General features: G+C 34.6%; 1 protein-coding gene across 2 annotated transcripts; it reads right to left on the bottom strand.

Annotated features, from left to right (window-relative positions):
• Positions 1–7,899: 7,899 nt before the first annotated feature.
• On the bottom strand, positions 7,900–19,755 carry LOC132177354 (uncharacterized). 2 transcript variants are annotated; one of them, XM_059589626.1, is made up of 16 exons: positions 19,407–19,755; positions 19,143–19,276; positions 18,767–18,824; positions 17,827–18,042; positions 15,457–15,732; positions 15,098–15,232; positions 14,887–15,012; positions 14,404–14,448; positions 14,152–14,259; positions 13,235–13,377; positions 13,004–13,127; positions 12,114–12,188; positions 11,230–11,592; positions 11,064–11,156; positions 9,050–9,206; positions 7,900–8,238 (listed from the first exon to the last, which is right to left on the bottom strand). In XM_059589626.1, exons 1-16 carry the CDS (start codon positions 19,653–19,655, stop codon positions 8,006–8,008), a joined length of 2,535 nt encoding a protein of 844 aa, XP_059445609.1. In that variant the 5' UTR covers positions 19,656–19,755; the 3' UTR covers positions 7,900–8,005. The 2 variants fall into 2 exon arrangements, with proteins under 2 accessions (XP_059445609.1, XP_059445610.1); XM_059589627.1 differs by having other exon boundaries at positions 7,900–8,226; positions 19,407–19,751.
• Between the last annotated feature and the right edge of the window lie 626 nt (positions 19,756–20,381).

Genomic DNA, 20,381 nt, shown 5'->3' with positions numbered 1-20,381 from the left:
AACAAAACTTTTAACTGTAACTGTTTGTTTAATTATGTCATACATCACTCTATCACAAAAACAGACAGATCGGATGCAATTAACTTTTTATATTGTATGCTATAAATGCGCGTAGTTAATGTAAGCAGGTAGGTACGCAGGTCCTACTCTTGTCAAGAATGGGCAGTTAATTGTACCCAATTCAAATCCCACAAAAAACTAAATTTGAAAGTATGTTTTGATCATTAAATACAAGACTCAGGAAGCAAGCACAAATGCACTGACGAAATAATATCTTAGATCTCCTTTTCAACTGAAATATAGTGAACTATTTCATATATAGTCACGATTAAATTTTACAACCATATTATACTGTGTACATAGTATTGTGCCATTTAAAAATATTATGAAAACTATAAAATGATTTGTCTCCATCTCACGACGAAATATATGGAAGAACACGTGAAGTGTGGGAGAAAATAGAAAGATAGTAGGTGGTGTAGTTTATAAGGTGCATTAATTGCATGCAAAGTCGTTTAATAGATCTAGTTATCGGAAAAAATGGGCGGGAGTTGTGCTTTCCTTATTAAGCGAAACAAGATTTGTCCAACAAGAGATATGTGAAACATTATCCACTAATTTAAGGAAAAAAAAAAAAAAAAAAAACATTGGACTCAAGATTTGGCCTGCGAGGTTGGAGTATAAACTTACCCTTCTAGGCCAAGTAATCTTGCTTGTTAACGTCAACAACAACAATTAAATATTGAACATGGCCTCCAACCTCGTTGAATCAGAAAATATATAATTAAATAACAAGTAACGCTAGAAAGATGATTAGAGTTTTTCTCAAGTCTTTCTAAATATGACGTGGCTTTTAAATCAATATTAATAGATTAAAATTTAATAACGATCATCTCAAATTTAATTGTGACTTTAAAATTTGAGAGGGCTCTCGTCTTCCTTGTAGCATTACTTTTCAGATGATCACATATTGTTTTGTACTTTTAACCCTAGAAAAAAAAAAAATCCTTATCCCAAATCATGAATCTTTGTTTGATATATAACACTTTTTCTTTTTCCGTTAGCTTTTTATTTCTTTCTCTAAACAAAAACATTAACAAACAACCAAAAACACAAAACAATCAAAATTGTATTTACCTTATGTCAAATTAATTATAACATTTTTTTCAAACAAAAAATAAAAAAGTATTCTCTAAAAGGCATTAACAAACGGAGTCTAGATTGCAGAAAAAGCTTGACATAATTAAGTTAACTAAGTTTAGGAAAAGTAATAGGAATAATATATAACACACAGGGCAGTACTGATCGATCGAGCATGTGATTCAAGATATTATTTAACTTCCTTTTGCTCTCCCTTTTTATCAACCAAGCAAAGAGACGAAGAGATATATATCATATCATAGAGATTCATTGATTCTAATATTCACTAACATTTTTCTCAAGAGCAGACCTTTTTGATCTGTACAAAAAGCAAAATATATTCTTGGGTCAACTAGATTTTATCCTCAAAGTAATCAACAAGCTGTCCCTTATATTTTTGCTTTTGAAGACACCAACTTTCTTCTAATAATCACCAACCTCTTTCTTAGGTGCCTTGTTTTAGGAAACCATAACTTCCTTTGAGATGCCAATCATTTTCCATTTACAAATATAATACGTAGTTCCATCAACTTTTTGCACTTCCTTTGGGTTCTATCTTAGACTTGCTCCTCATGATCAAGACAATTACAAAGAGTATATAATTACTATTTTTCCACCTATAATAAACATGAAGATGAGAGAAAATAAGATCGATTTCTTTTTTACTTTCTTTCCCTTTCTGGCCCCCCCTTTTTTTTTCTTTTTTCTTTTTTTAATAATAGCAGCTACTTAAACAAAAGAAGCTTTGGCTTTTGTTTGAGAGGCACTCAATCCAATATATGTTGTATGCAGTGGAAAATCAAATGAATTAAACAGTACTAGCAAAGGGTGACCACCACCAAATACCATTTTGTATCATTCTTGCTAACTTCATACTCATGTTGGCATGTTGCCACCTTTTCTCTCACTGTCCCTCTCTCTTTCTTATGCCCTCTTTCACTTTTTTTTTTTTTTTTAAAGGCAGAGGATCATTTTATTTCTTCTAAAAGTAGTCTATAGCAGCAGCTCCTCGAGGTTTTGGGTTCCTTGAGCTTCAAATGTGAGAATATAGCAATTTCTTTTCTTACAATTTTGGGATCTGAAACTGGCACACCCCCACATGCTGCATGCCCCATTTCCCACTCATGATGTTTAGATGATTTACTTGTTTCTTTCTTTTTCTTTTCCCTATATATATATGCATATAATAAAATCTTATTTTGTCAAAATTCATTAAAAAAATTAATTGCGCATATTTTTAGTATACTTCTGTGAATAATATGTAATGCACATATTATATATATATCCTCAAAATATATTTTGGCCATTGACAAACCTAAATGAAAAATAGAACAAAAAAAAAAAAAAAAAGTCACAATATTATATATATATATTAATTTCCCAATTTTAAAAGTTTATTGTGGCATTTCTAGGGTTTGGGCAGGGCTGTCTGAGCTGGAATATTGATGCAGTGATTTGGACATTAGGTGGGAAGTGCTTTCTGTCTTTGGGCCCCTCCCCCTCCTTTAAATTTTGAAAATGCAAAGCAAATGGGTAGCCGTTGGGAACATTCCACCACTTTTATATTTTTGTCTGGACTTAGAACATAAGGTTACCAACCCAACATTCTCCTTGGGCATGGCATTGGCATAAGATTAAAGCAAGGGAAGTGAGAAAAAGAAAAGGCTATACCTTTCCTTTTACACAATCCGTTAGTATCCATTGCCTCCCCTCCCTACCCCACCACCACCTTCTAATGTATGATCCACAATATTGTGATAAGAAATTTTTCGAAAAAGTAGAAAAAAGCAAATTGCTTTGAATTCCTGACATTCTTCATGCCTACTTTATTTTTGTCCTATGAATATTCTTTGCTTATCTATGTATAACATATGGTTATTGTATTGATTTTTCAATTTTTTACCCTTTTTTATTATTTTATTATTTTTTATAATTTGGAAGGGGGTTACAATAAATGATCTTTCTCATTCTTGATTTAGATGGAAAAGAGAATGGAAGATTAATTAAAAATATTTCAAAATACAAGGTGAAAAGCGGCTCACTTAGCTAACAAATATGCTCTAATGTTAGCACAACGAGAAACTTTCAACGCTTTCCAACTTTGAAGATAATGAAAATGTAATTAGAGATTATGCTAAAGAAGTTCCAATATTCAGAAAAGAGATTGCGGCTGCTGATGGCAGATGATAGTAAGAGCATCTCCTTTAATAACAAAGGAACTACATCCACAAGAAACAGCAAGTTGTGCAGCAAGGAATGCTGCATGGGCTTCACCAATGGAGGCATCTGAAGTAGGGAAAAAGCCTGGTAACAGTTGCCATCAGCATATATATCACTGAGCATAGCAGCTGCAACATCGAATTCAAGTCTAAATGGCTACATCGAAGTTAGCCTTTAGATTGCCAGCAGGGTGGACCAGATGGAAGAATGGAGAAGAACTATATATGACAGGCCCACTAGTGAGCTCTATATATAGGAAAAGTGAAATGATATAAGAATTGCCACTCTAGATGTAATTATCTAGGAAAAATACTAATCATGTCGGTGCTATTCCTCCAAAATAACTAGTTAAATTGCAATTAAAATGTTCTAGAATCGCTTATACGGTTCAATCTCACTTAATAAGAACTAATGTGAAATTTAACGTCCACAAACTAATCCTCCAAATATGGGACTTTCTGAGGTGTCACATTAGAAACACAACTTAGTTAAGGGCCCTGAAATTGGGGTAAACTGGCCAATTCTGAGTTTCTTCTAATATGAATCTGGCAATCTCTCCCAGATAGCTAGAGAGACAATGCATCTTTTTTCCTTTTCTTTTGGGACAAGGATATATCTAGCTGGTAAGATTGCTAATAAAATTAACCAATATTTTTAAGATGAAAAACTTACAATTAATAAATAAATAAAAAATCATGTTCACTAATTAATTGCTTCAACAGTTCATTGTCATCTAATTCATGCATATATATAATGGAAAGTATATAGGTTTCTGTATGAGATGTTTGAAGAAAGAAAGTTTCAGTAATATAACATGATCTTTTGGATTTTTTGCATACTCTAGAATCTGCATTCTTTTTCTTTTTCTTTTTCTTTTTTTCTGAGGAAATAGAATTCAAGAATCTGCATTCACAGTAAGACGATTGCATTATCTTGTAGATCTAAACAAATTGACAAGCAAGGATCACGTATGAGAGAGAGATAGAGGTTGTCCAATTGTTTGGATTTGGAACATTGACTGTACGTGTTGATATAATAGGGGGACCATACAGCTCATGATCTCATTCTTCATCTATGTCCAATAAATTAAAGAAATATGACAAGTGTGATGCAGTGATGGCATGTATGAGCTCATTTATTATAGACATTCAAGTCGTCAATATATATTACTTTGCTTCTATCTTTCTTTTCTTAATTAACCATATTTAGATTTGGATTTACGATTTCAAAACGTTCGATTTAAAAGTAGCAATCTTAAAACGTGTGATTTTTGAAAACCCGATTTTTAAAAATGCAATTAAGCATTTGATAAAATTCCAATTAATTTAGCCTTTCACATCGTGTGTTTTTTAAAAACACACCATGTTGTCTGCGCGATTTGAAAACACAAATTTTTCTACGTTTTCAAATCACAATTGTTAAAAAATGCACTCTTAAGTGATACATAATCTATGATTTGATTTAAGGAAGAAGAAAAAAAAATGCAAAATCAATCCTTGTGACTTATTTGATTTGCAATTAGCTCCATGTTGTATCAAAATGTTTTAAGAGCTCTCTGCTATATGCATAAATAACAAATTACTCTATGCTAAATTCGTCAATATATGTCTAGTTTTTAATTTGAATATATTTTATTGTATCGTGATTTTATTGGCTCTAATATGGCACGCTAACGAAATCCGTCAAGTTTTTTTTTTATGAAATTTGATGGCATGGAATAATTTGTTATTTATGCATATCTCATGAAGCTCTCATGACATTTTAATGCTACATGAAACTGATTGTAAATCAATCTCTTTTTGTGTGCAAAATCGTAGAGTTAAACAGTCTTTAACATCTCAAGTCACATCTCCCTTGGCTCCAACATTCCCATATAGTAAAAGAGAAATGGGATAATGCAAAACTGTTGGGTTCGATATATATTTCATTGTTCTCCTCGTGTTCTAATGTTCAATTACAGTTGGAAGAAATGATGTCTGATTTTGATTGTCCAGAGAGAGTGATCTCATCTCATCTCATCTGCGTTGTGAAATACACTATCTGACTTTTGGGAAATCACAACTTTTTCCTTTGAGTAAATAATCTTTTTGTTATTAATTTTTTTCATTTTACTATTATTATTATTAATAATACTGACAAATAACACCGACATATAGACAGAAAAAAACTAACTATATGGTGACATATCACACCTAGATATATAAATTTGCAGCCTTATTCAATGGTGTTTTGGAACATGGAATATATGTACATTTGCCTTTATTTGCTTGACAAGAATTTGATGACAATTGACGTGTGTCTTTCTCTGTGTCTGTTTGTATCTGTATTGGGGGTGGGTGTGCATATTTGGTTGTTGTTAGTGGTTGCCGATGCAAAAAGCAATATATGATGCATGACTCTCAAGTTATGATGATTATGGAGATAGGGAGAAGAGAGTATAGACAAAAAGATACTGAGATCGCATGCTTAAATGCCGTATGAGCGGTCCAAAAGCTTTGTCTTCTTAGTCTCTTCATTCTCATCTTTTGCGCTTTTGTTAGGAAGCTCACCCCCTAGCTAATTCTCTCTGCATCACTATTTTGTCCCACCCTCTAATTCCAATCTTATTTCTAATTTCTTATTTCCCTAGCTTCTTCTTTTTGCAAATTACATGTACAAGAAGTCTCTTTTTTCTATAATCTTTGCACCATAAGTGTATACATACACATTTGTGTTCATGGTTTAACATTTTTAAAAAATTATATATATCTCTCCTAGTGAGCAGCAGCTTTATGTGATGTATATATTGAATAGGGGCATACCCACCACAAGAAATTGGTTCCTCGGCCAATAGTATGTACACATCTGTTGTATTGAAGCTGCCGGTTGTTGATTGAGAAGAAGGACATGAGACATTAGCCATGGCAGTGTTGCAGCAGAGGGAGGGGAGTACTTCCCCTATACTGGCTTGCCATTCTATGCATCTTTTTTCCCCTTGTGGTTGTGGTTGTGGTTGTGGCTTGTGGGTAACCTCTGCAAGTGAACAAGGGAAAGTACATGGACGCGCCAAAAAGGCCTTTATGGCCAATCATATTGCGCGTGGGCTAGCTTGTCGGCCAGGTGTAAATCCCAATATGCATGACAACGATGTTACCATCATATATATATATATAATATGGGTTTTATATTTATTTTTCGGGTTTGTTTTGGGGTAAAGATGTTAATTGGAATAGATGTGGCGTGTAAGAAAACCCTGAAAGAAATGGAGTGAATTGAATAATGGAGGTAAACATGTCAAAAAAAAATAAAATAAAATAAAATAAATAATGGAGGTAAAAAAAGGAAGGAAAAGCTTTTCTTTCACTGTTCACCCACATGTGCATTGCATTGATGGAATTTAGGTTTTCAAGGTAAAGAAAACTGACCTTTTTTCTGATCCCATCCACAGCCTATACCTGCTCTCCCTCCCTCTCTCTCTCTCTCTCTCTGCACCAACACCTGATGACTTAGTTTTCATGCTTCTTTTTGTTGTTGGGCATTAAGATTGTGGAAGGCACACCAGAAACCCATCAAAATCACCACCAATAGTGACCCAATTTCTTTAACAAAAAAGAAGAAATTAAATTTGCTGGGAAATTTTCTCATACAATTTGTGAGATTTCCATGGAACCAGCCAGACTATATGTTAATAAAATTTGTCTACATTATTAGTCTTCCAAGAAGATTATATGGAGTGACGTTGAAGGTGGTAAAATATTTATGCTCCAGTCATGTACTGAATTACCATAAATTCAATGCAGGGAAAATGAAGTATATATAGATGAGCAATATAAACTTACGAGAATAAAGTTGGGAGAGTTGGAAGGCTTGGAGGAATATTCATAGTACCAATTGCCAATGGGGCCTGATGCTGTGAAGAAAGAGTTTTAAGTCAAAAATTGACAAAAATTTTATTTTAAGCTTTTGTCAAATAGTGTGTTTTAACTATTTTTAAACCCTTAAAAGTTTTTTTAATTTTTTTATCAAACTAATACTTTTTTCTTTAAACGAACTTTTTGAATGTTAAACGCACTTTTAGACTTCTAAAGCGCACACCCAAACAAGCCCTAAGTCAGGAGTAGGTTAATATATATATATATATATATATATATAATTCTGAGGTAGTTGGTGAGGATTTGTCTTGGGCCCAAATGGAACTAGGTCCTTGCTATGGTATCTCTATCTGTCTTCACTCTACTTGAGGCCCACTGCGAATTAAAATCTGGCTGGAAGGACCATGCAGAATCTTCACTCTAATTGTATAAGCAAGGGCTAAGTTCTGGAAGGAACCTTCAACTAGAGTTAAAAGCTTAATATTCTTATACAAGCATATTAAGCTTAATATTCTGCATACAAGAGTCTTCGTTGGGCGAGTGAAGATTCTGCTTCTACAGTTAATGTTTGAAGCTTTTAACTCTAGTCCAAGGTTCCTTCCAGAACTCTAGTTTAAGCTTAAAATCCGGAGGAAGCTTTCAGCCCTTGCTTATACAATTTAGCAACTGCATAAAGTGGAAAAATTGCTGACAAAGCAAAACTTGTGAAATTCCAAACCACCACATTCTTACTCTGTTATGTATAGAGACTTGTCATTCACGCAGTTAAAGTCGTGAGCCCTAGAACAGTAACATTATTTTTTCATTAACATTTTTCTGAACTCGTCATTGGACTTCGGCTTTTCATCTCCCTCCTCAATCTTGGGTTTATTTGCAGTCCAACCAAGTGCTCTAACATTTCTGGGCACTGCAAATGTGTTCTTCCCCTTAATCTGGAAATCGTCACCTCCACGCTTATGAGCAGCAGATTGTGATGCAGATTCATTAGAGGCAGATCCCCCACCACCAGCATGCACTGCCAATTTAACTTCAGAAGTGAGGAAAATATTACACGAAGGAGCAGGACCAAACCAATAGCATAGAAGGGAAAACATCAGGACCACTAAATACAGAACACCAATGAGGATTGAAAGCTTCAATGAAAAGCAGAACAATAAACAGAACATGAAAACGTGGGAAAAAAAAAAAAAAAATTACAAGTCCAGTGAAGTCCAGAGATGCAAAAATATTCACTAAACATTTGATGTGTGCAATAAGCCTCATGTGACAATTATGTAAGTTGATGGAAGTGAAACTGTTTTTAAGAATTGAACCTGAGTTTGAAATCAACCAAGAAAAGCAAAAACATATAACTATAGCATGATATGTTAAGATGACAGGTCTAGTCCCAACATTGTGCTTTATATGAATCCAGAGTTGTATACTCTCTCTCCCAGATACACTACAAACTCCATTCATTCTCTTGCTCGTCCTCTCTAAAGTTTCTCCATCATTTATAACTTTTTCTAGAAAATCAATCTTAATATAGTGATACTTAAACCATCTTTAACACAAATTTTGCACCCGTCACCCGTCTGATATTGGAAAGTTATATGCGATATAAAATGTTTGTACTAAAGAACAAAAAACTGCGTGACTACAAAAATTGGCACAAAGGCATGCAAGCGCTGTCATACACTCAACATTTTTAAACTGTGATAAGGGACAATTAATTCTGCAATTAACGAAATTGACACAAAATGTTTCAAGCATTACCACACACTCAGGTGCGCACGCACAATCATGCTTGCCCTGACATGCGCACATGGTAAATAAACAATATAAATACATCAACCTACCATGTTCCATTTGGTTATCACGGCCAGAGGAATCTTTTCTGCTTTTGTTTGGATTTGACCGAGCAATAGTCAACCTCTTTCCAAGTAACATCTGTTTGTTCTTTGCTACAGCTAAAGCAAGGTGTGCATCATCTGAGAAATCCACATATGCTAGTCCCTTCACAAGTCAATTTAAGAAAAAATAAATAAAATTAAACATCACAATGCAACATTGTCGACACAAGTCAAAACCAAAGCATGTTAAAAGAGCACCACCATTAGAGAGACCTTTACCCAATTTTCTTATACAAGTATATTAAGCTTTAATATTCTGCATCGTCTATTAGCTTGAATTCTATTACCACAAATTTAAATGGCAATATCGTTTTAATAGGGCACTTCACTTTTTTGTCATATGGAACATGTCCAATTAATCTTGACCATCTGGTTCCAAAAATAAAAAATAGAAAAGATGTTGAAACACAACCCTCGGCTATGTTACCCATTAAAACTGAACCTAACACAGTGTCTCACTACGGATACCCAGTCAAAGTTTAAGTATAATAAAGCCTGATTTGTCCAAGTCGTATTATTTACAACATTACTAAGAAGCATCAACCCTAGGTACAGTACAGAGATCACACTATTATAGATACACAAGGAGCATAGTTAAGAGAAACTACTACTGTAAATGGCCCAAAAACCACACCAGAAACTTAGGATAAAATGAGTTTCATGAAGCTTGATAGCATGACAAGACATCTGTGTAAAATGCATTTGAATGAGATGAAATGCCACTAGTCAGTCTTTCTATTGAACATATTACTACTACTATCCATGTTATTTTAAGTCTCTCTCAAGCTCTTTTCACTCTATCAACCTAAATAGATTACTCTCTCACCAGTACATTAACGGGTCTCAATTGCACATGGTCAAAACATTTTAAATGGGTCTCCCACATATTTTCCTCAACATGAATCACTTCTATCTTTGAATAGCTGACTTTATTTTTTATCTTATCTTCCTAGTATTCACATTCAACCGTCTTAACATTAACATTTGTACATATTGCTTCTTAACATTCAAACATTCCCATATCATAGAGCGTAGCTGATCTTATTGCAGTCAAATAGAACATTTCCTTTAATAAGTATTATATGATCACATAATACCCGACTTACTGCTCCACTTCACCCACCCTACTCTTATTCCATGAGTTACATCCTCCTCAAATCTTTCTACCCTCACAAATCATTTGTAAAAGAATGTGAAAATGATGACTTCTTGGTACCTCTTTTGACCATCAAGTTTTACCATCTGTCCCATTTAAAATTGTATCTTTACTATATTTGCGCTCCATATACTAAGTTTTAATCATTCTTAGTCGAAAAAACTTCACTTAACTCTGCTAAACTTTCATCGCTTTTGCAATCCAACCCTAAAGTTCAAAAACTTTCAATTTAATGTATCCAACTTTAAAAGGTTTGCAATGTCACCCATCTGTTAGGGTTTGAGGTTAAATCCTAACAAAGGCCTTAGAAATTCCCAAAATACCCCTTTTTTAATATATATATATATATAGGGTAATTAGGATTTAACAAAAAACCCTAACAAATGGGTGACATTGCAAACTTTTTAAAATTGGATACACTAAATTGGTTCTTCAATTTTAGGGGAGTGATTGCAAAAACGATGAAAGTTCAAACGAGTTAAGTGAAGTTTTCCCTTCTTAGAACCTTTAGACTATACAGTATCCCTCCAAACTTTCAACTTAGGGTCAAGTTCGACTTCAGTCTCATCAACTAATAATCATCCGCATAAAGCATATGCAATGGGAACCTCTATTGATTGAGTACGGCAAATCATAACCAATGCAAAGAGATAAAATCTCAATGCTAATCCTTGATGTAAACCTACTATGATAGGAAACTCGCTTGTGATGCCTCTGCAAACAAAAGTACTAGAATGAAGTGTGTATTTGAAGGTTTAAAACGCATAACAAGATCAAAAGAAACAAAGGATGAGAGAAAGAGACCCTTGATTTTCCAGTAAACTTGTGAAGTAGTATTCGAATATCTTGTACTCCACCCACATCACTGAAGAAATTACGGATGTCTTCATCATTTGCCTGCAAATTTGTAACATCAATATAATAAATTCAGGAGTCTACCGCAAGATTGAGAAGAAACATTTCTACTTGCCTTAAGGTTCATGTTTGATATAAATGCAGTGCACTGGTCCTTGTATACTTTAGTTTTTGCAGTGGTGGTATCTTTCATCTGTTGTTCCTTTCTTCTATTTTCCTTATCCACATTTACTTTGATCTCTTCCACTTTGTTCGACTCAACTAAGTTTGACTCTTGGGGTTTATCCTTCCCATACACTTTCTTTGGATTTTTAGCGTTATCTTTTTGCCGCTTTGCCAGAGACTGTTCTTGATTTAAGTCTGAAACTGGCTTTCTCTTTTCACGAGCATTCTTCTTAAGAGGATTTTCCCTCTCATTTGTTGATTTGGATTCCTGCTGTAACCTAAAGAACTGTAGCTCTTCCAGGCGAGGGGCAACCTAAGCAAGCAAAAGAGAGAAAATTGCAAAGCAAGAAGATGAGTGTAGAGATAAATATACAATCAACATCAATACAGGATTAATATACTGATTCACTGCTTCAGTTTGAGTGGAATAGATTTCTGAATTATCAAACAAGATTGTCAGGATTCCATTTGCTTTTGGTACTTAGTCATGTCCATTTCAGATTTTGCCCAACTTCAAAGGAACCTAAACACAAAACCGGATCCATTTTGCAAAACATGCTAGTCCAAAAGTAGAATATATATATAACCTAGGGAAAAGAGAAACCTCACTATGCAACCAGCAAAGGTCAAAAAAGTTCTCTTCGATGATGAAAGGATCAAAAAGTTATGGTTTATTAAAGATAACCTCCACATCCATTATTGGAAACTGCAGCACATTATTCTACATATTTGGATTTACCTAAACCATTCATGTGTATCACTTACAATATACAAACATGGTGCTAATTTTGTATATAAACAGTCAAATTGAAACGGCAGAAGAAAGGAATTTACCTTTTGTACAGCATGGTCAAAATCTTCCAGCGTACCGAACTCCCTCTCAAAGCGTAACCAAGAATGGCATATGTCCTGAATCATTCTGTTTTTTAGGAAGGGAAGATATCATCTAGTCCAAAATATATTACATGGCAAGTGAACTAAACCTCTATAGAACTCATAAGAAAGGAAACAGTATTGACTTATTATAGTGAGACTATTCATGGAATTTCAAGTTGGAACAAATATAATGAATGATGAAAACAAAGCAAATCAAGCTAAAGGCAGATATGAAAGCAACAATATTGCCTTATCAAAGTGGTAAGAACATTCATGGAATTTTGGGTCAGACCAAATAGAGACAGTTGGCAAAAAACAGCAGTGGAAGACGAAAACAAAACAATCAAGCTAAAGGCAGATATGAAAGTAACCAACCACCTCCATCAAGTCAAAAACCTAACTCATACACCAGTTATAGGGGAAAAAAATTGATGACATTTAGACTGCCTTAGGTACAACCCCCCAAAAGCAAAGGTTTACTTTTAAGTATCTTCTAAACCTATAGGATATTTTCATTCTTATGCATGGCATTTATTTTTATTCTATATTGTTTTTTCCTTTCTTCTACTCACTATTCCACTTAATGAGAAAGACTACAATTCCACTACTAGGTTTAAAATTATTACCCATGAACCCTGCCTAGTTTTCAACAATTAATATACTTTTCAACAAATAAAAAACACCCATAGGTTACTTGTGTCACTATTAAACTAATGCATATGGTATGTAAAATATCTGTGACTGCTATACATGCAGATCCCTATTCAAATAGAGGAACTAGAAAACAAACTACTAAATGAAAAGGTGATGCAAAAGGTTTCATAAAAGAAATAGAAAATCAGTTATACCTCTGAACCAATCCCAGGGAATCTTTTACTGTAGCATCTCTTATAGATGGACCTAGCTTCATTTATATGGCCCAATTCAATTTCCATTGCTATATAACCTTGCCAGGCTTCCAACATTGAACCACTGTGAAAACAAGAAGCAAGTTGATGGCAAACTTTGAGAAGTGACAGAAAGTAAAACAACAAAGTGTCTAATGTTCTGTATATGGCAGGAAAAAGATATGGTCAAACCAGATCTTAAGCAAACTCTCCCAAACTCCACGAGCTGCAACTAAATCTTTTCCCAGATTTAGCTCTAAACGGGCCCAATAACTATGTAAACGCACCAAACCCTCTGTATTCTTCAAGTGCTGTGATAAGTAATCCGATGCGCTCTGCAAGTAAATAAAATTAGAAGAGTTCAAGGCACTGTCAATAAAAATCGAAATACTTTTTTACTTTCCAAAAAAAATGAAGATAAAAATAAACTAAAGATTTCAGTTCTCAAAGTATCTAAGTGTGTGTGTGTGTGTGTGTATATCAAAGTTTTATAAAGTTCAAAATAACTAAAGATTTCAGTTCTCAAAGTATCTCTGTGTGTGTGTGTGTGTGTGTATATCAAAGTTTTATAAAGTTCAAAACAGTGAAAGCTTTTGTCACTTAACCCACAGAACCCAATGAGGACCAAAAGCCCAAGGGAGTAGATGCACAAACAAATGTCCCAAAATCAATTTGGTGACCACCTCAAAATCATGAATCATATACATCGGGTAGTATCTACAAATAATTGAATTCAAACAACATCCTACTCCACTATGGCCAGCCCCCACCCAATAGACCACAAGATACCAACAGGGTCATAAAACGCAAGTAGAACTCATAACCTTCCATTATATATAATCTTATCTTATTGATAAATCATAGCAAATAATTTGATCACCCTTAAAAATTTAATAAATATAATTGAAATTTTGAAGATCTTGCCAGCTACACTAATGATGAAAGAAGAAAAGACATTTAGGGAAGCAAAGCACTGCAGAATTTTTTTTAATAAATAATTGATACATAAGGCAAGCTTCATATCTATTTAGGAAGCTTCAAAGTTATACTTAACCAGAGATAAAAAGAATTTAAGGGCAGGAAGGAAAAAAAAAAAAAAAAGACAGAACCTGAAAGGTTTCCCTTATTATTGAATAATTCAAGGCATCCTCTGCTTCACCATTAAGTAAGAATCTTCGTCTTAGGCCGTCTCCTCGAGTGAGGAATAGATCCAGGTACTGAAATAACAAGGTCCAGTAATCAAAGGTAGAGTCAGTACACAGATGTGTGCATGCATGCATGTGTTTATGTACCAATCCAGGCACAACAAATTACAAGAAAATGTTTATGTTAACACATAAAAAGTAATTAAGAGATTATACCTCCTCAACGGTTGAAAAGGTGCATTGCAGCGACTTCTCAAAGACCTGAAATCAATGAGCAAATGACTCAAGACTTTCTTATACCCAATAAACAAAATAACCTGGTAACTTGGAAGTAAGACGTGGAAACTCTACATTGGTTAGGGGGCAAAATGAACTTTGGGTGCTACAATTTTTAAAGCCTACTTTAAGCTTGATTTAAAAAAATTGCCTTCCATAATATTTATGTCATTGGTCTGTAATTTTTTTTTTAGTAAAATGGCTAACGTAATTGAGGTTTGGAAAGACAAATGCAACTTGGAACATAAAGTTGCATTTGTCTCTTAACCAGCAGTGGCATATTTTTCTTACTAACCATTTCATAAAACAAAGTTTGACTGCACTACTTGTTAATCATTAAAATTCAAAAAAAGAAAAGAAAAAAAAAATGAACTCCAATCAAAGAACATTTGCTCCAATGAAAATGTACCAACTGAAACATACAGCAGCTAATTCTTTCTCAGAAGCACGGCCACGCTCCAAGCAGAGCAAATATCGAACCCAAAGATTCCCAACCCAGGGACAATTCTTCGTGGCCCTTGAATAAACCTCTCTAACAATATTGCCTACCTGAAGAACAAGAAATACATGAGGACTTGGACTGCAAATAACTGTCCTCGGGAAAGTATGATATTAACAAATTAAGAGGGAAAACCTTCAAGGTTTTGTCCAAATAGCGAGTATAATCAAGCCAAAGGTCACTTGCTATAGGAAAGTCAGTAATAGCACGTTCATACAGAACTTGTACCCGGGCTGGATCTCCAGAAGACTGTTCAAATTTCAAGTAGATCTGCAAAATCATGTTTTTAGAACTACTGGCGTTATGCTGGGAAAAAAAAAAAAGAAAAAAATGAACAAATGATACTTCACCACCAAAAATAAAAAATAAATAAATAAAAAAGACATTTTAAGGGTACTTTAAGTAATGGAAAGACTGCAGAGGAAAGAGACAGTAAAATATAATTTCTATTTATTACAAGTGCTAATAAAATGCAGGTTTTATAGGCTATATACCATGAATTGTTGGAGTCTCTCTGCCTCAGATATATCCTGCCTTGAAATCTGTTCTTCGAGATGAACACGAGCATTATACGCCTCCAAGGCTCTCTTGTAAGCTGAGGCAACATGAGAAGAAATGGCATCCAGATCACTAGATTCAACGTCAAGAACATTTCCTTGTTCCATCTCCCAAGCCTTATAAGCCTGAAGCGTTGAGCTCATGTTAACAAGAGGCACAGACAACTGACGGTGGAATATAGTTCGTATGCGTTGAATCTGCTTTTCTTTTGCCTGCAACATACAAAAAGTCTCTTACACATAGATCATGCAAGAAAAAAAAATGTAATTCGTTGCATTACAGCAGATTTTCATCCAACGCCATAGAATTTCCTAATCAAATAATAAAACAACTAGGAAGTGATGAGTACAGTTATCAAAGCATTAAAAAAAAAAAAAAAAAAAAGACACTATTATCATTGAAGCATTAAACTCAAATCACAGTCGAGTCTTCTGAATGTACAATTCTCCAAAAATATTGCAACAACTCAAGTAAATGGAGTAGGAACATAAAAGCAAAGCCACTTATGTAAACCAATAAAGTGACATAACTTAGATACATGAGATAACCTAGGATTCATTTTCCAACAAGAAAGAGTAACTCATTTATAATATGAAACACACCTATTGTAACAACCCAGAGAAAAACGCTAACCACATCTGCGTTATCACCTTAAAATGACTAGTTAATTTGGAGCTTCCCTATAATCCTTCATAAAGCCTAGTTTTCACCTAATAATTAAGCACTGTGAAACCTAGCACTTATGACTATTTTTTTATACCACCCACTCTATGTGGGATACTCCTTATCTTCCCAATATGAGACCGGAGTATTACAAACTCTCTCCTTAAACCCCTGGCATCCTTGTCAGGGCTAAGTCATGTACTGCTCGAGTACCACATGGCGTTACTAGGTGGCTCTGATACCATTTGTAACAACCCAGAAAAAAGCGTTAGCCACATCTGAGCTATCACCTCAAAAGAACTAGTCAATTTGAAATTTCCCTAAAATCTCTTATCAAACTCAATTTCACCTAGTAACTAAGCAATGTGGGACTTAACACTCATGACTATGTTTATAAACCACTCACTCTATGTGGGCTACTCCTCATCTTCCAAATGTGGGACCGGGGCATTACACTTACTGTCCCATGTATTTGGCCGCTTAAGGCAGGAAGGCATGGTCCCAATAGCAACCATTCCTTCAAAATAAACCAGAACTGGAAAAAATTTGTGTCTATGATGGAGCTAGTTTAAAGTTTGAAAATGGATAATGTCAAGTTTAAGCCATTGTATATAATTATGGGGAGCCTACGCGATCCTTTCCACCTAAGATTGTCTTGAATCCTCATGCCTTCAAAAATAGGTGTCTTCTACCAGCAACACTAGTTAAACTCCCGACTATAGCAAATCTCCAAAAGTGGTTAGTTTCACAATAGTGCAAGATGTACATAGAATGACGGCTAAGAGGAAAACCTTTCACCCCTTGCCATCTTTTAGGTTTTTTTAAAAAAAATAAAAAAATAAAAAATAAAAATTGTAATGTCAGATTGAATTATGGGTTTATGATAAGCAATGCACATCATAGAGGACAAAGGGTTAAACATTATGCAGGATACGCCATGAAGCCCCCACAATAATCCATTCTATCAACCCTTGATAACCACTCTATTTGCCTCAATACTACTAACGTAGTCACAAAATTTATATTCCCTGCAATAAATCTTCCTCCAAATTATTCTAATTCCTTCAAAATTTATTATTCTAAAACTTTTCAACTAAAAAACATCAATTCCTGCTTCTAATTTCTATTTATTTCATAAGAAATGAAAGGTCCTAGTTTATAAAATCAAAATAAGCCTACTGTGATCACCAATTTCTCCTTCAACGATCATAGCCACTTATCACTAGGCTGTAAGTATCCTTGAAACTGTCAATACACTTGATGAAATCCTATTAGTAGCCTAGAACCAAAGTTCTATAATAACACATATGAAATTGGTTCAGAGTTTAATGCTTGGCTTTCAAAGAAGATATTTACATGGCTGTGGCATCAGGAAATACCATCAGGTTTTTTCTCCCCTTTCTATAAGCAAGGACAACACTTAAAATAAAAATGTACAATGAGTACATGAGCAGAAAGGCTAGAGACATTGCCACTTAGATGTTGAATAGCATAATTGAAACGTTCATGGAGATTTTTGTATTTCAATAAGAATATACCTGCATGGGCCAATATGTATCATTACCCCTTTTTCACCTATCAAAAAAAAAAAAAAAAAAAACGAATATAAACAACAACAGACAGGTTTCTGAACAAGTTCTTACCTGAATGTCCGACTGATCAATAGTTTGAAATATAGCTTGCTCAAATTCCCTGTATGCTTCCCATAGTTTAATGCCGTCAGCAACATGCAAGCCAGCTGCTGTAAGAGCACGCTCATATAGATTTCTTGCCTTTGAAATACCGTCATGCAAACAGTCACGTACCATTTGATCATGCTCAAGAACAAAATTCAAGTAGTCGCACCATAGAGGGACAGACTGTATCAGAAAACATGATAGTCAATTGACTCACTTCTGTAAGCAATACCTTGATATCATGGGTGGAAAATATGAGGTTTAATAATTCTCTCAAGACTTCAGCTTCGGCATCTTGGGGAACTGACAAAGCATTACAAGAATATGACTGCCACAAAAGAATCATTCTTCTAAATGTTCACATGTAAATTTTCGCTTTAATTTCTCCACATTAAGAATTGGAAGAGACTAGAAGATGATTCAAATTTATTTAGTTCAAACACTGATGTGCCAAAATCATAAAACAAGGAAAGGAAAATTTCACCTTCAAAATGGCTCACGACCACATGGACATCAAACTACAAACATAGATTGATATTATAATGTGAACCTCACTATCATGTTGTTGTCACTTCAGCTAATCAATTTGTTCCTTTTTTACTCTCTTTTCATAGAAATGTGAACAAGTTTTCAAATCATATGGTTCAGGATTAAGAATACAAGATTTTTGGGAAAGACAACCAACTCTCCAAAAACAATTTTCAAGCCGCCAAAGCAACATAAATATGTGTTATTTGTCCCAATATACTTGCCGGGGGAAGAAATTTGTGCCATACATCCTGATATAATGCCTCACAGTAAAAGAAAGAAAATAGATGGCACCTCTTGGGATTTAAACAGTATATACTATAACAAGAACCAGGGGGAAAAAAAAACCCAAATTCTGTTAGTAAGATCCATAACAAACCAGATAATCGAATACTCCTCGCTCATAAAGCTTCTCAATTGCAGGAACAGCCTCATGCCTGCAAAGTCAGGGTAAAAAATAGCAACAAATTAAACCAACAATCACAAAAGATAACAAAAAGCTTAAAACTCGTATGTGAAGGAAACTGAATTTCATCCAAATTCTTAATTGCCGTGCACCTAAGACCGTAAGTGATTGTAAAATACTTATAGCCCAAAAAACAAAATGCACAGAAAACTTAAAACCCAGTGTTTGATTCCCTATTTGGTTATCTTTTCCTCACTTCTTCTCATACGAGCAAAACCATGGAACAAGCAAAAATGCCCAGTAAGCAAAAGTAATTCCCAAAGGAAAATAGAAATGAAAAGGATGATACCCGGTGCCAAGAGAAGCTTCATCTTTGGCCCATTCCTGCCACAAGGCAGGTGTCAGTGGAAAGAGCTCGCTCATAGCTTCCCTTGCCTGTCTCAGTTTCTCTATGTCGCCCATTTTCCGCAGAAGCCTCACGAACTGAAGAAAGAAAGAAAGAATAAAAAAAATAAAAAATAAAATAAAATAAAAAAAGACCATAATTATTAGATTATATATAAAAATCATTTTCTTTTCTTGGGATTTCTTAGCAAGCAAACAGAGTGAATACCTTGATATGAGCGTCATAGTTGGAAGGGTTGGACGAAAGCTCCACCTCCAAGGTCTGCAGCTGGAGGTTCTGCTGAGCTTCGTCTTCGGAGTCGGAATCGGAGCCATCAGAACTGGGAGAGCTAGGAGGGTTTTGGGCAGCGTCCGGCATGTATTGGTCTCCGTTGTCAACGTTTTCTTCTTCTTCATCTTCTTCAGAAGTTGATGGCTTTGATTTGGGCTGTTCTTCTAGGGTTGGGGTTTTTTCCATTGCAACTACGCGCCACTCTCTCTCTCTCTCTCTCGCTCTCTCTTCGCTCTGCTTCGCTTGGAATTGGAATAAGAAAGATTTGTACAAGTTTTTGCGAGCTAAGCCCCATGTGCTTCTAATAGGGGCAGTCTGGGTTTCCACCTGCTCTTTTGGTCTTATGGTAAATAAAGAAATAAATCACTTGTCAAACCATGCCGGTCTATTTGTTACTTCTAAAGGTCCGATGTCCCATTCGTGCGAGATGGCTTTTAAAATTATCATTTGATCAAAATTTAGTAATAATTAATTACAAGTTTAATGTCCTCAAGAGGTAGCTTAATCGGCTGAAGACCACGCCTCATAAAGCGGAGGTCATTAGTTTGAATCTCTCCTTCCCTCTTAGACGGACATGTCAAAAAAGAAAAAATTACAAGTTTAATTGTAACACAAGAGGGACTTGTAACATTATTCATCCCGCATCTATCTCTATAATTCCTTTTAAGGCAAGAAAAGTCATTACTCCTTGGGTCTATCTCTATAATTCCTTTTAAGGCAAGAGCATTTTGAGACATTCTACGTGTTTGAGAAATATAGTTTTAAGTCAAAAAGCATTTTTTAGCAAAAAATTCATTTTTAGCACTTTAAATTTTTGCCAAAAGTGCGTTTTGGCCATTTTTTTGCTTTTTGAACCCTTAAAAGCTTTTTTGAATATTTTTACCAAACGAGTATTTTTTTCTTTAAACGGAC

This window comes from Corylus avellana, chromosome ca4, assembly GCF_901000735.1.
Source record: "Corylus avellana chromosome ca4, CavTom2PMs-1.0".
Classification (NCBI taxonomy): Eukaryota; Viridiplantae; Streptophyta; class Magnoliopsida; order Fagales; family Betulaceae; genus Corylus; species Corylus avellana.
Note: the sequence above shows the minus strand (reverse complement) of the source record. Positions and strands in the feature narration are given on the sequence as shown.